General features: G+C 35.3%; 1 protein-coding gene across 1 annotated transcript in view; it reads left to right on the top strand.

Annotated features, from left to right (window-relative positions):
- Positions 1–16,899, top strand: part of TMPRSS15 (transmembrane serine protease 15) — a 143,497-nt gene that overhangs the window by 2,336 nt on the left and 124,262 nt on the right. Inside the window, exons 2-6 of the mRNA XM_086415861.1 lie at positions 1,391–1,521; positions 2,022–2,089; positions 9,284–9,435; positions 11,853–11,897; positions 13,324–13,359. Coding sequence (XP_086271987.1) covers positions 1,391–1,521; positions 2,022–2,089; positions 9,284–9,435; positions 11,853–11,897; positions 13,324–13,359 — 432 coding nt within the window. The remainder of the gene's footprint in view (positions 1–1,390; positions 1,522–2,021; positions 2,090–9,283; positions 9,436–11,852; positions 11,898–13,323; positions 13,360–16,899) is intronic.

The raw sequence follows: 16,899 nt of genomic DNA, 5'->3' as shown, positions 1-16,899 counted from the left end.
TAATATTAGCTAAACTAAACATTCTATTCAAATTTCACCAGTTTTTTCACTAATGGCTTTTCTTGTTCAGGATTCAGTACAGATTCCTACATTGTATTTAGTTTCCATGTTTCCTCAGTCTCTGGAAATTCATGACAGTTCCTCAGTCTTTCCTTGTGTTTTAAATACACAAATCTAAATTTTGAGTACTGTTTAAAATATTAATTCTAAAAGTTTCTTCTGAACTAAGAGATGTGTGTCAATATATACAATATGGGAGACCTGGGTTTGATCCCTGGGTTGGGAAGACCCCCTGGAGAAGGGAATGGCATTCTTGCCTGGAGAATCCCCGTGGACAGAGGAGCCTTCCAGGCTACAGTTGACATGGGGTCACAAAGAGTCAGACATGACTGAGCAACTAAGCACAGCACAGCATGACAGATCTTGAGGTTTGAAGTCAGTCAGTCCTTTGTCCAAATTACATATCTGTCACTCTTTAACATTGAAAAATTTTCTTAGTGAGTCTAAGCCCCAATTTCCCCAGCTGGAAAAAAAAGAAATAGCATCTTTTCATATCAGGTCAATGCATCATTATTAGCACATTTATTAATGATCTCATCATTGTATGAGCTTCATCTGAAGCAATTCATTTTGAACAGACATTCAAGGAAAATAATCACATAATAGTATTGTATTGGACTTAATGGCATATTTTATTTCCCACGTCCCTACCCAAATTGTTAGCTTTTTTAAACATATTTTTCATATTGAGATAATTATATTTTCTGCAGCATTCTCAAAAACTTCTCCAATAATGACAGTCCCCATCTAATGGCAAAAGGTTACACATGTCAAATTTATAATTATTAGAATGAAAGAAGTAGTTTCAAAGCTATGCTTCAAAGTAATGCACATACTGAAATCCTCACAGCAATCCACATGTAGAAAACCAGCAGTGTCCCTTGATTCTAGGTGTTCAAGAAGTATCTGAAAGCAACTACAAAACTTTTAATGGTGCCTTTCTCACCATGTTTCCCTGAATCAGTTCCCATAATTGGTGGAAGTTGATCATTCCTGTATCTTCTGACAGGAATCTCAATAACAAACCAACAAAAACAAAACAAAACTTGGAAGTCTGCAGAGTTGGTTAGATTTCAAAGAAAAGAAAAAAAATTATAATGGGACAGAGATGAAGTTTTAATTTTCAATCTTTTAAAACAACTAGATAGCTAAGAAAAAAAATAAAGGATAAAAGCAGCTGATGATGAAACAGGAAGACTAAAAAGAAAAAGCAAGAACTCCAGAGTCAGCACATTAAGTAAGAACTTTACTTCTGTGTCTTAACCAGAATGTGCATATTTTCTTACTCATCATTCACATTTTCAGTTTTGTTTCTAATAAATTCATCTAGATGCAGCATTTGGAAAAAGTCATGAAGCCAGAGGGACATTGAAAATAATATCCGGAGCTACTTATAATCCTCATTTGCAAGACAAACTCTCAGTGGACTTCAAAGTTCTTGCTTTTGACATTCAGCAAATGGTAGGAGACTTTTTCTCTTTCTCTCTTTAACTATGTTAAAATTTCATAACATAATTTCACTAACTACTTGCTAGAGATACATAGATCTTGAAAGTGAAAGTGAAAGTCACTCAGTCATGTCTGACTCTTTGTGACCCCATGGACTGTAGCCTGCCAGACTCCTCTGTCCATGGAATTCTCCAGGCTAGGATACTGGAGAGGGTAGCTGTTCCCTTCTCCAGGAATCTTCCCAACCCAGAGATCGAACCCAGGTCTCCCAAGTTGCAAGCAGATTCTTTACCATCTGAGCCACCAGGGAAGCCCACATAGATCTTATTCTCTTTGAAAAAAATCAGCCAATAAATATAATTGCTCAGGATACTTAAATATATGAAATGTATCATCACAGAGAAGGAAAGTACCCCAAAATAGTCCTATATAAAAGTTATTTTGTTTAAATTTGTTTACTAGTTTACTTAATAAATAACATATTAAATTTAATATGTCTTTTTAACTTTCAGATAGATGATATCTTTCAATCAAGTAATCTGAAAAATGAATATAAAAATTCAAGAGTTTTACAATTTGAGTGAGTATAGCTCAAAATTTTTATATAAATAGAAAGCACAGAATCACAACATAGTAATCTCTTGTTAATATTTGTAAATAGAGCATCACAATTTTTGAAGAAAATGGAATATTTTAAATTTTCAACATTTTCTGGGAGGGTTGAGAAAAGTGGCACAGTATAGACTTTTATATTGGTAGAAAATAACAATGCTAGATAATTGATCTCATATTAACATATTTCCGTCACTTGAGTACAAAATCTTTCAGAGACACATGAAGAAGAGTGAGGTTGCTTTTATGCAGATGTCTAGGAGTCTGACAGTTAACCTATATCCAATGGAAGCCACAGGGGGTTTCAGGTCATTGGAGAATACAAAGAGCCTCACTGTATTTTATTAATTAATTAATTTATTTATTTCCAAGCTTGCCCAGTGGCTCAGTAAAGAATCTGCCTGCCATTGCAGGAGCCTCAGGAGATGCGAGTTTGATCCCTAAGTGGGAAAGATTCCATGGAGGAAGAAATGACATCCCACTCCAGTATTCTTTCTGGGATAATCCCACGCATAGGGGAGCCTGACAGGCTACAGTCCAAAAGGCCTCAAAAAGTCAGACATGACTGAGCACTCACGCAATCTATCTCAGATCAGAAACAATTAAACCAGAGAGTCTACCACCAAAGATACTTGTTACATGGTCTTCACAACAGTCCTGACATTTGTATAACAGTCCTTTGGTTCACAGGGACCAAACAGAGATAGGTCAAGTCAAAGAAAAAGAGATTATACTTAGAAGAACAATGACAGAAGGTCAAATTAGTTAATGGGGAGAAGGAAATGTTAGTCCTTGCTGTTTCTTTTTGGAACAAAATGAACAAAAGCACAAAGCTTTATTTTACCAAATACAAAAAAAAAAAAGGCGATTTTTCACCTACTTATCTATTTATCTTTATCATTCTTTATCACAGATAGCACATTCATGATATCTTAGTCTCAGTAGCCAGTCAACTCCACCCCATGTCCTGTCTTCATTCCTGTCCACAATAGAGAGGCTTTGACTCCTGTTTTCCAGGGTTTATGATCTCTGATAACCTCTTTCATAACCTAATTTCAGGGCTAGAAGGAGACATATGGCCTCTCAGGAAAGATTTATTAGTGTTTTTTGTTTGTGTATTTTACTCAAAATATTGTTTAAAATATTTATTCAGTATTTATTCTGTGTAGGTAAAGCCATGAATGCAAGATTTTATTTCACTTTAAGTTAATTATCTATTTTAGAGTAAGTGGAACTGATTTCTCTTTTCCAGTTTTAGAGAGGACTAAATGTGGAGATCTGCATTAAAGCTTCAATTAATATTTAGTTCTTAAAGGTTTAGCACAGATTTCCCTGGAGAAGAGACTGACTACCCACTCCAGTGTTCTTGCCTGGAGAATTCCATGGACAAAGGAGCCTAGCAGGCTAAGTCCATGGGGTCACAAAAAGTCAGACACGACTGAGCAACTATCTCTTTTAAGGAGCGGAATCCCATGTTCTTCCTCACCTTCATAAGGCTCTGCACAGTGAAATCCATGCTAAGCACGGTATGTAGTGCAGAGTTTATTAGGATAGTTTCCCTAATGGAACTATTTGTCTTCTCTTGCTTACAACTTGCTGGATAACTTTGTTTTTACTCAACTGAGAAAATTTGCTGAATACAGACTTTTATATAAGGTCTGGTAGTTTATCAAAACCCTAGCATTTTCTTTGGTATTTATTAAGTAACCTTACATTTCTCTAGATAGTAAAATCACTATATTTGAAACTGTAAATTATTTGAGCTGAGGAATTATTTCTTTCCCTTCCTTTAAACTACCTAGGAGACCAATATAGTGCCTATACCTTGATACATATTTTATAACAATTTTCAAATAATATACTTCATCAGTATAGAGAAACTTTCACCTAGTTGTAGCTGAACTACTTTTAAATCAGAAGTGAGTTTTTAAAAGATGCAACGCAAAGGAATTTCATGAAAATGTCTGTAAGATAAATTATAGGTAGGTGCTCTGGGAGACTGAGAAGAAAAGGATGAGAAAAGAAATTTAGAAGCAGGGAAGAAAGTACCAAGCAAACATTTAGGTTTACTTTAACTAATGTGATATAAAATGACATATTCCAGTTACAGAAAAAAGTGAAAGTGTTAGTTGCTCAGTCATGTCCGACTCTTTGCTACCCCATGGAGTGTAGCCCACCAGGCTCTGTCCATGTGATTCTCCAGGCAAGAATACTGCAGTGAGTTGCCATTCACTTCACCAGGGGATCTTCCCAACCCAGGGATCGAACCTGGGTCTCCAATACAGGCAGATTCTTTACCACCTGAGCCATCAGAAAAGCCTATAGAAATAAGTGACAGACTCTTAATTGCTTTTATAAAGTATTTTTACTTTAAACTGATTGATAAAATTAAGAAACAGAAATAACTGACTTCTCAACTAACAGTAGCCATATCAACTCTGAAAAATACATCTAAAAATCCTTAAAAATGCCTATTTCATTTTTTGTTACTGATTTTAATGAAATACACACTTTATGCACATGTATATGGTCAAATTACAGCACTCAGAATACTACACTTAGTCATTAACCTCTCTCTTCTTCCTTTTAAAAATATTATTTAATGTCAACTCTTTCCTCCTCCATTAAGTTTTGTGTACATATGTGTGTATGTGTGTGTGTGTGTTGAGCTACTCTGCAGGACAAGCAAATGGTCTACCCATGTCTGGAAACCCTTTTATTACTCTGCTTTGTGAAAATGCTTTGACTCAAAGAGCGTTTAAGAGTTGATTCTTTTAATAAAGTGCTGTTTACCCTTTGTAGCAATAGGAAGCTTATTTTGCCCTTTGAGCACAGATAAGTCATCAAGTTAGGAAAGGAAAGACTTTTTTGTTTACTCAGCAACCCTAGAGGTTATCAATATCATTAAGGAAAATAAGAGATAAGAAACGTTTGATTTATTGCACACAGGCTTTCTGTATAATGATAGGATTTATCTTTTTTTTATAAAAAAAAAAAAAAAAGGATGAACTCAGATATTCCACTGAAAAAGGGCTTTGAAATGAAAATGGTCATTGTTTCCTTTTTTTGTTTTCTAAAGGAAGAATTCACATTTTCTTAGTAAATAAATTCAATCTCACAGCTGTGATAGAGATGATTACTAAACCACATAACAGCTTTAACTTTATTATTAGGTAAAGCATACATGTTTATTATGGTTTCCCTGATTTCTACTGTATATCTTTCATATCTCAATATTTATACTGAATAAGAAACAAATTTTAAAGAATGCAACTGTGTGTATAGAATATGTAACTCCTGTCCTTGCAAATGAATTATTAAATGCAATATATAATTTACAACCAAAAAATCCCCACATCTTTCATACAAAGATGTTTTATGTCTGAGAATAAACTAATCCGGTTACTTTCAACTCAGTGAAAGGAAATTCCAGATTTGTATGCTCTCTGCCAAAATTACCTTACCTCTTCTATTTCCTAATTCAAATAAAATAAAAGAAAGTAGTAAGTGAAATTAAATCTGTGAAAGTTACATAAAGAGAAAAAATCTGTTTTAATCAGGATTAAAACTATATGCTGGGCAACCAAGGATGAGTTGGCAATGATGAATTGAAGACAGAGGAACTAATGGACATTGTTGACTCTCACTTTATTTTAACCACATTTAACTCTATTCATTTAAGAAGTCTGGGATAAAGATTGGTAAGAAGACAAGGAAAAAGAGAAGAAGAAGAGGAGGAAAAGATGGAGAAAGTGAGAAGGAAAAGAAAAAGATGAAGAGCTATTAGAGGAGCAGGAGAGGAGAGAGGGAGAGAAAAAGAGGAGGGAAGATTCTATTTCCCCAAAATGTGGAGGCAATAAACTATTCACTCGCCATCCCAACTCCAACCAACCATTTCCCCCATCTCTTTGGATATAAAGTTCTGCTAACAATGCAAGATAATAAAAACCTGGACCTGCATCTAGGCAAATGTATTATATTGTCTTCCGTATCAATAAATAGTTCATAATGGTGTTGATAGCAGTGCAGGGGGTGGGGAATCAGAACTATATCAAAACACATCTGGGACACAGAGTTTCTGGGTTTTATTCCTGTATCTGGTACTACTGCTGCTGCTGCTGCTCCTGCTGCTGCTAAGTCGCTTCCGTCATGTCCGATTCTGTGTGACCTCATAGACGGCAGCCCACCAGGCTCCGCCGTCCCTGGAATTCTCCACTCAAGAACACTGCAGTGGGTTGCCATTTCCTTCTCCAATGTATGAAAGTGAAAAGTGAAAGGGAAGTCGCTCAGTCTTGCCCGACTCTTAGCAACCCCATGGACTGCAGCCTACCAGGCTCCTCTGTCCATGGATTTTCCAGGCAAGAGTACTGGAGTGGGGTGCCATTGCCTTCTCCACCATCTAGTACTAGTAAGCTATATAACTCTAGGCACAATTACATACATGATTCTAAGTTTCAGTCTCCTTATTGCTAAAATTAGTGTTGGCCAACATCAGGTGAAAAATACTAGAGTCATTTTCCTTTACTCAAGCTTCTGTTTAAATAAATATAGCATGAAACCTGAGAGTTATATGCCTGTTAGGATTTTTAAAATAGCAATTAACAGAACACATGGCTGAAAGTATCCTAAACAAAAGTGATTATCATCCGACATCACAAGAAATCTGTAGGTTTCAGAAGAGGTTAATTCAGTGGTACAATGATTGTGACATGATCAAAAATGTACGTGTTTTCAATCTTTTATTATGCTATCTGCAGCTTGACAATCATAACTTGCCTCATGGTTCCACAATAGATGCAACAGTTCCAGCAATCACATGTAGACATAATAATAATCAACAACAGAGTAGTAGTCCACTATGAGCCTTTATTACATTAAATATGGAAACATTTCCTAGAAGTCTCCAGTTTTACCTCATATTCCATTGGCCAGGTCCTAGTCACATGCTCATGAATAAAACTATCATTGACATGAGCAATGGTTGCAGAAGTTATGTGAAGATGGAGCATTATTCTCAAATAAAGAGAGACTGACTAGCATGGAAAAATTCACAAGTGTGGAGGAGTATGTCAAAACAGTGTCTGTGATAAAATCTACTTTTATCATGGATAGCAAGTGATTACATGTGTGGGTGAATTTGAGACATTGTTACTTAGTAAATAGTTATTAAGGAGCCTTGCCATTTAAAAGATTTGGATAATTTGATTTAACCAAATGATTGGAAAGTTAAACATTCTAACATTTTAAAATTCTATACTTAATAGAGGTGAAATGTGCAATTATTGATCAGCCCTTTCACATCAATCATGAAAAACTAGCTGCATAGAAAGGAATTATTTCTAAACTGTGAACTTGAATAAAAGCACAGAAACTAAAAAGGAATATCCTACGGAGGGGGAATGGTGATCTACTGTGATCTTTCAGGGACATTTTGAGTAGGCTCTACCAAGACATTTATACATACAGATACATAAAGAACCCTTCAGGAGTTGATGAAGCCCTTCAAGAAACTAATTAATTTACAGATATGAATTTAAATGCCTAAATTTCAGAAATAGCAAACATATTATGCAAAATTCGGTTCTCTTTAGTTTGCCTTTTTTTCCTTAATATTCCATTATTTTTAATGGATATTTATTTATTTTTGGTTGCATTTTGGCTTATTTTATTTATTATTTTTGTTATTTGATTACCATTTATCTTCTTGTTATATTAATATTATATTATTTTATCTTTATTTACTATTTTTATTTATTTTATTAATTTATTATTTTGGTTGCATTTTGGTTTTATTTATTTTTGGTTGTGGCATGCAGGCTTCTCATTTTGTTGGCTTCTTGTGGCGCTCACTTGTGCTTGCCGGCTTCCGTAGTTGACGTGCTCGGGTCTTAGTTGCCCTGCAACAGGTAGAATCTTCCCAGACTGGAAATCGAACCTGAGCCACATCTCTCGTTAGCAGGCATTTTCTTATTCATTGTACCACCAGAGAAGTCCGTTAAGTCTGCCTCGTAAGGATCCAAGTAAACCCTGAGTAGCCTTAGCTTACTGAAGCGTACAGAATGAAGACCAGAGCTAGAGTTCATTTTCCAAACAGTCGTATCCTAAAAGCGCCTTGCTCCTGCTCATTCACTTCAGTCATGCCCAACTCTTTGCGACCCTATGAACTCTTTTCCACCAGGCTCCTCTGTCCATGAGATTGTCCAGACAAGAATACTGGAGTGGGCTGCCATGCCCGCCTCCATGGTATCTTCCTGATCCAACGATCGAACCCGAGGCTCCTGCGTTGCAAGTGGATTCTTCACCACTGAGCCACCAGGGAAGCCCTTAAAAGCATAGTAGCAAAGTAGAAACATAGACCAAAGAGCAAAAATCCCTGTAGTATTTCCACTTGGCCAAATATTCATTTTTTGATTCTTTAAACTGTAAACAAATTACCGGTGAGAGGAAAACTTTAAAATGCAGGTTTCAGAGAAGGAGAAAAGAAATGATGACTTGGGTCATATAACTGAACTCTAACATCATGGTCAGAGATGAACAGACAACATAATCCAACTCTTGACAATGAAACAGTATAGCCCACAACTTCCCAGTAACCCATGTATGCTTGTCTTCTTTCTGCTTTTTGAAGTCAGGATATATTTCAATATTTTATATTAAGAATGAAGAAGAAAAAGTAGATATAATGTATTAACAGTTGTTATAAGCTTGCCATCAGGCCTTTGTTAACTACATAGAAAAAAATTTTTTTTTCTGAAATCAGTGTAACTACTTTAGACTTCTTCCTACTTAGAAGTCATCAGTGAAAATAAAAAATCCAATTACAAATCCTCATTTTTTCAAACAGTGCAATAGGAATAAATGTCATGATATCATGTGATTTTGTTTAATTTGACTCAAGTGATTGTGGTTTGGCCTAGGGATTAGTGTGCTACTGTGGAACTGAGAAAAATTGGGTTCTAATTCTGGATATATCTTGTGCTCTTGTAGAAACGGTCACTTGTTTAAGTTCTCTTCCTTCCACCTGTGAAATAAAGATAACACTTGACATGACCTTCCTTGTACAAGTGTGATAGGATTAACAAGGTGATGACTGTAGAGAGCCAAACGCAAATCATTTGAAGAGGGCTGAGTTTTTTCTCTTATGTCACTTTTTGCTTTGCAGAAATGGCAGCATTATAGTCATATTTGACCTTCTCTTTGACCAGTGGGTGTCAGATAAAAATGTAAAAGAAGAACTGATTCAAGGCATTGAAGCAAATAAATCCAGCCAACTGGTCACTTTCCACATTGACTTGAACAGCATTGATATCACAGGTATCTGTGAACCTTATTTGATACTTTGAATCAATAAGCCATGAAATTAAAATTCTATGTACCAAAGGAGCAATGGGATCACCCTGGACTTTTAGGAACCTGTCTTATTGCATGAGTAACACATTTACATAAGAATAGTGAAATATGGAGAAAACAGAAAAAAAAAATGCCAATGAGAAAATCTTTGTAAAATATCAAATACCAAAGAAGTTCTGAAAATATTATGCATAAATGTTTGTGAGTCTAATCACACTTTTGGCCTTGGCCAAGCACAACACTGATTTTCTAGGAACCCTCCATCTGAAAGTGACACATTACTTTTTTTTTTTAAACTTTACATAATTGTATTAGTTTTGCCAAATATCAAAATGAATCCATCACAGGTATACATGTGTTCCCCATCCTGAACCCTCCTCCCTCCTCCCTCCCCATACCATCCCTCTGGGCCGTCCCAGTGCACTAGCCCCAAGCATCCAGTATCGTGCATCGAACCTGGACTGGCTTCTCGTTTCATACATGATATTTTACATGTTTCAATGCCATTCTCCCAAATCTTCCCACCCTCTCCCTCTCCCACAGAGTCCATAAGACTGTTCTATACATCAGTGTCTCTTTTGCTGTCTCGTACACAGGGTTACTTTCTGATAGTCATATTGTTGTTTAGTCACCAAGTTGTGTCTGACTCTTTCAACACTCTGGTAGGCCCACCTGGTTCCTCTGTCTGTGGAATTTTCCAGGCAAGAGTATTAGAGTAGGTTGCCATTTACTTCTCTAGGGTATCTTCCCGGCCCAGGGTTTGAATCTGAGTCTCTTGAACCTCCTACATTGGCAGGCGGATTCTTTACCACTTCACCACCTGGGAAGCCCCTAGAATACTGAATCTACCTCTAAATAGCTGTGTTATTTAAGGCAGTTTACCAAAATTTTCTGTATGTTCGTTATCTCATCTGGAAAATGGGAATAGTAAAGATACTGTGTAGTAGCATTGTTTTCAGGGGTAAATGTGTTGATAAAAAAACACTTGTTCTAGCTAATAATAGTTAGTAATATTTTTCAGCCCATTTGAATTAGACAAAAAACCAAAATAGTCTCTGCTCCAGCAGGTGTGCCAGAGGGGACCAAACCATCAGTAGAGGAAGCACTAAAGAACTTGAGTTGCCTTCTCACTGAACAGGCACAGCAGGATAAAGCAGGAAACTGGATAAAAGTAAACTGTGCTTGATGAGCCCTTGCTGTAAAGAAAAGCAGCTAGAGGTCTGCAATATTGTATCTACTATCACAAAATCAAAGAAACAAAGCACTCATGTCTTTATATATTTGCTTAAGAGCAAATCGATACTGACTTATGCTGAAGTAAAACTATTTGAACTGGCAATAGGTTACTTAGAGTGTGCATTTATTCCTGTTGAAGTGGATATTTATATATTAATGAGCTTTCTAACATCTAAAAATTTCTGAATTCGAAAACATATTTAGCTGAAGGTTTACAGAGAAGAGATTGTGGATACAGATGAGCCTGGTATTTCATTTTAATATTTATTTGCATCATGTCAATTTTCAAATTTGTTACATTTTAAAATTGGTTAATAATCTCACAAACATCTTAGATTTTTATACAGTAAACTGTCAAGCCAAACACAATGAAAAATTAAGATATTGTCTTCTTTAAGAAAAAAATCTTATAAAATTGATTTTATCTTTTTCATTAATAATCTACCACATATTTATGAAACTGTTACAGGTCTTTTACAAAGAAGACAATGCAGTAATGAGGAAATAATGCAATAAACCATCTAGTTAGTAGAAGAAGACCTACCTCTTAGCCCACTTACTATAAATATTGTTTTGAATAAAATCAAATTCATTAGATCAGGGCTTCTCAGAAGATATACTTTGGTTTCCTCTATTTTTAACATAGCTGTCATTGTGTCTTTAAAAATATTAAACATGTTAAATGGTGAAGAAAATAGCTATTTTTATCTTTTAAGTGAAAATCACTTTATTCTTAAACAGTTCTTAGTTCTCAATAGATGTTATCATGTGCCAGATTATTTTGGCATCCATTTGTTTCACGCAAAACCATTGATTCTAGGTCCCACAAGATCGGGGGTATTAGATTCTCTCTCTTAAATATAAATTATTCTATATAACTATGATGAATAAGTAGATATCCTTCTTAAATGGATAAGATAAATGAAATATTCTGTTATATATAAATTTTATAGAGAGACTATATAAAGATTCTGAAAATTCATTGAATGTATCATAATCAAATGGTAATTAAATAAATAGGAACGTTCAGGGTAAGAAAGGATGAAATGGAAACTCTAGATCAGATGCCCTTTGAATAACTATTTGAACTGCACTCGATGTTTTGTAATACTCTAAGCACTATATTCAAACCAACTTTATTCCAGCCTCTTTGGAGAATTTCTCTACGATAAGTCCTGCAACAACGTCAGGTCAGTACTTAACGACATTTTAAAATATATAACTCGGTGACCATAAAACTTTATGACATTAAGCAAGGATTCTATTTTTTTCTGGTGGCTCTTTCTAAATGAGGTATTTAGTCTTCATTTAAAAATGTAAAAAGTATACATTTGGCCTGGAATAATGTAGTTCATAGTATCCAGGATTCATAATGCTTAGATATATATGCAAGGATATGCATTCCAAATTGCAATCATCCCTTCATATTTCAAACTCTATATACATATGTATGCATATATGATGCGTGTGTGATCTCAAAATATGACTCTGATTATGCAGCCTTGGAAATGAAGCCCTGACATTGCTAAGGTCACTATGAATGAGGGAAAGGAATCCTAAAGATAATGAAATGATAACTTTCAAAATGTATTGTACTGTTTGGAAAGGACAATCTAAAGTTTAATATTAACTTTGCTCTATTCCAGCATTTTCTTCACTCTCTCTTTCTAACTACAATTGGTCACTATGGCTCATAAAATTGAGGACTTCACTTTGGCTTATCAAGATGATACTGATTATCAAAAGAGAGCTTTGAGAAATTATCATTTTAAAATTAACCTGAGTTATCTTAAAATGTAAAATCATTTTGTTGTAAACATCTTATTCAAATTGAAGTCAAAAGATCTGAACACTAATCCTGTCTCTGCCAACTATCAGAATCACTGAGCATTTCACCTTCTGAAAATCTGTTTCCCATAAATTGTGAATAATAAAAGTTTTCTAAAAATGTTAGAAGTCATCCCAAACATCAAATTCATAAACAAGTGCTTTTTAAACTGTAAATTGTTATAAAACTATAACTGTATTACTTTTTATATCACTTGTAATCATGAACACTTCTATAATATTTAAAAAATCTATTTGAAGTATCTACTACTAGGTACTATATTTTACAAACATTATCTCATTTAATTCTCAGAATGATTTTGTAGAGAGTTAATACTTTTTCTACTTAAAAATATATAAGTAATAAAGAAAGTGCCCAGAGTCACACAGTTTAAATTTATCAAAGTCAGGAATTAAAAGTAATTCTCTGGACTCCAAGGCCAATAGTTTAAGCATATCTCAAGCTCCTATTTCAAATAGCATCAGATTAATCTAGGACATTTATGTCTACAGCCATTATGAAATAAGTGAATTCTTATATTAATTATTGAAAAAATCTTTTTTCCTTAAAAAAGTGAACACATCTAAAAACCTCTGCTATACTACTATAAAAATCAATAAAAAACATAAAAGATTTGTTTTTTAGATCCAGATACAAATCATATATTAAGTTAATGAACATTAATAATTCATAGTAATTTAAAAAACTCACATAAAATATTAAACAGGAGGAATTCCTAATAATAGGTTTAAAAATGTAATTTTTATTTATTTTATTTATTTTTACAGAAAAGCTAACAACCAGCATTCCTCTGGCAACCCCAGGTCAGTTTTAATAATATAATTTCTCTTGTTTTTTAAAAAGTTTTTGTTATGTTTCATTTTGGACTTCTGAGAATTATCTGATAAACAGCAGTTAACAGTACCCTTATTATAGATAAGAAAAGTAAAGCATGAAAGTTTATAGTTAGTCTAATTTTTACCAAAAGGCAACAACATATTTGAGGTTAATTAATGCCTGTATTATCTAATCTCACTCCAGTCCTCCATCTATTAGAATCATGGTTATTATCTTCTGCTAAGCATGCCAAGAGTAAGATCAAAATGTTTTCCAGAAAGGATCAAAAGTTTTCCAGAAAGGATACAGGTTTCATCAGGTGTGAGGGATTTTTTTCTCTAATTATTCTCTCTGAATACAAGTGACACATACTTGCTCTCTCCTTTTAACATGGTATGGTTGCCAAATCAGTACCAACGTTCCCTTGGATTCAGTCATTCAACAATTTTTCATTAAGTGGGTATTTTATACCAACACATGGCATGTATTTGTTTTTAAATTTTTATTGGAGTACGGCTGATTTAAATGTTGTGTTAGTTTCTACTGTATAACAAAGTGAATCACTTATACATATACATATATACCCCTTTTTTTTTAGATTTCCTTCCAATTTAGGTCACCATAGAACAATGAGTAGGTGACTAGAGCACTGAGTAGAACAGTAGTTCCCTGTGTTATTCGGTAGGTTCTCATTTGTTATCTTTTTTATACATAATAGTGTATCTATTTCAATCCCAATCTCCCAATTCATCCTACCCACATTCTGCTCTCAGTTTGTTAAGTTTGCTAACAAACTTAAGCCTGTTCTCTACATCTGTGTCTCTATTTCTGCTTTGCCAATATATCTATCTGTACCATTTTTCTAGATTTCACAAGTAAGCAATCTTGTATGGTATTTGTTTTTCTCTTCCTGATTTACTTCATTCTGTATGACAGTCTCTAGGTCTGTCCAAGTTTCTGCAAATGGCCCTATTTCATTCCTTTTTATGGTTGAGCAATATTCCATCGTATATAGGTACCACATCCTCTTTATCCAGTCCTCTGTTGATGGACATTTAGGTTGCTTCCAAGTCCTGGCTATTGTAAACAGTGCTGCAATGAGTACTGGGTGCATGCATCTTTTTGAATTATAATTTTCTTTGGTCATACCCAGGAGTGGGATTGCTGGGTCATGTGGTAGCTCCGTTTTCAGTTTTTTGCAGAACCTCTATTCTGTTCTCTAGAGTGGCTGTACCAGTTTACAATCCCACCAAGAGAGTTCCCTTTTCTCCATACCGTCTCCAACATTTGTTTGTAGAATTTTTGATGATGGACATTCTGACCAGTATAAGGAGATGCTTCGTTATAGTTTTGCTTTTCATTTCTCTAGTAATTAGTGATGTTGAGCATTTTTCCATGTGCTTTTTAGCCATCTGTATGTCTTCTTTGGAAAAATGTCTATTTAGGTCTTCCACCCATTTTTTGATTGGGTTGTTCTTTTGATATTGAGCTACATGAGCTCTTTGCATATTGTGGAGATTAATCCCTTGTCAGTTCCTTTGTATGCAAATATTTTCTCCTATTCTGAGTGTTGTCTTTTCTTTTTGTTTATGGTTTCCTTTGCTGTGAAAAGCCTTTTAAGTTTAATTAGGTCCCATTATTTATTTTTATTTTCCTTACTCTTCAGTTCAATCGCTCAGTCATGTCTGACTCTTTGCGACCCCATGAACCACAGCACACCAGGCCTCCCTGTCCATCACCAACTCCCAGAGTCCACCCAAACCCATGTCCATCGAGTCGGTGATGCCATCCAACCATCTCATCCTCTGTCGTCCCCTTCTCCTCCTGTGCTTGGTCTTTCCCTGCATCAGGGTCTTTTCAAATGAGTCAGCTCTTCGCATCAGGTGGCCAAAGTATTGGAGTTTCAGCTTCAACATCAGTCCTTCCAATGAACACCCAGGACTGATCTCCTTTAGGATGGACTGGTTGGATCTCCTTGCAGCCCAAGGGACTCAAGAGTCTCCTCCAACACCACAGTTCAAAAGCATCAATTCTTCTGCGCTCAGCTTTCTTTATAGTCCAACTCTCACATCCATACATGACCACAGGAAAAACCATAGCCTTGACTAGATGGACCTTTGTTGGCAAAGTAACTCTTTTTTTTTTTTTAATTTAATTTAATTTTTTTTAACTTTTTTTTTTTATTTAACTTGCAATATTGTATTGGTTTTGCCATATATCAAAAAGAATCTGCCACAGGTATACATGTGTTTCCCATCCTGAACCCTCCTCCCTCCTCCCTCCCCATACCATCCCTCTGGGTCGTCCCAGTGCACCAGACCCAAGCATACAGTATCATGCATCGAACCTGGACTGTTGACTCGTTTCATATATGATATTATACATATTTCAGTGCCATTCTCCCAAATCATCCCACCATCTCCCTCTCTCACAGAGTCCAAAAGACTGTTCTATACATCTGTGTCTCTTTTGCTGTCTCGTATACAGGGTTATTGTTACCATCTTTCTAAACTCCATATATATGCATTAGTATACTGTATTAGTGTTTTTCTTTCTGGCTTACTTCACTCTGTATAATAGGCTCCAGTTTCATCCACCTCATTAGAACTGATTCAAATGTATTCTTTTTAATGGCTGAGTAATACTCCATTGTGTATATGTACCACTGCTTTCTTATCCATTCATCTGCTGATGGGCATCTAGGTTGCTTCCATGTCCTGGCTATTATAAACAGTGCTGTGATGAACATTGAGGTACATGTGTCTCTTTCAATTCTGGTTTCCTCAATGTGTATGCCCAGCAGTGGGATTGCTGGGTCATAAGGCAGTTCTATTTCCAGTTTTTTAAGGAATCTCCACACTGTTCTCCATAGTGGCTGTACTAGGTTGCATTCCCACCAACAGTGTAAGAGGGTTCCCTTTTCTCCACACCCTCTCCAGCATTTATTGCTTGTAGACTTTTGGATCACAGCCGTTCTGACTGGCATGAAATGGTACCTCATAGTGGTTTTGATTTGCATTTCTCTGATAATGAGTGATGTTGAGCATCTTTTCATGTGTTTGTTAGCCATCTGTATGTCTTCTTTGGAGAAATGTCTATTTAGTTCTTTGGCCCATTGTTTGATTGGGTCATTTATTTTTCTGGAATTGAGCTGTAGGAGTTGCTTGTATATTTTTGAGATTAGTTGTTTGTCAGTTGCTTCATTTGCTATTATTTTCTCCCATTCTGAAGGCTGTCTTTTCACCTTGCTTATAGTTTCCTTTGTTGTGCAGAAGCTTTTAAGTTTAATTAGGTCCCATTTGTTTGTTTTTGCTTTTATTTCCAGTATTCTGGGAGGTGTCATAGAGGATCCTGCTGTGATGTATGTCAGAGAGTGTTTTGCCTATGTTCTCCTCTAGGAGTTTTGTAGTTTCTGGTCTTACGTTTAGATCTTTAATCCATTTTGAGTTTATTTTTGTGTATGGTGTTAGAAAGTGCTCTAGTTTCATTCTTTTGCAAGTGGTTGACCAGTTTTCCCAGCACCATCT

This window comes from Bos grunniens, chromosome 1, assembly GCF_055505025.1.
Source record: "Bos grunniens cultivar Pamir isolate PY7600 chromosome 1, Bosgru_T2T1.0, whole genome shotgun sequence".
Lineage (NCBI taxonomy): Eukaryota > Metazoa > Chordata > Mammalia > Artiodactyla > Bovidae > Bos > Bos grunniens.
This window is presented reverse-complemented; position numbering and strand designations above follow the sequence as displayed.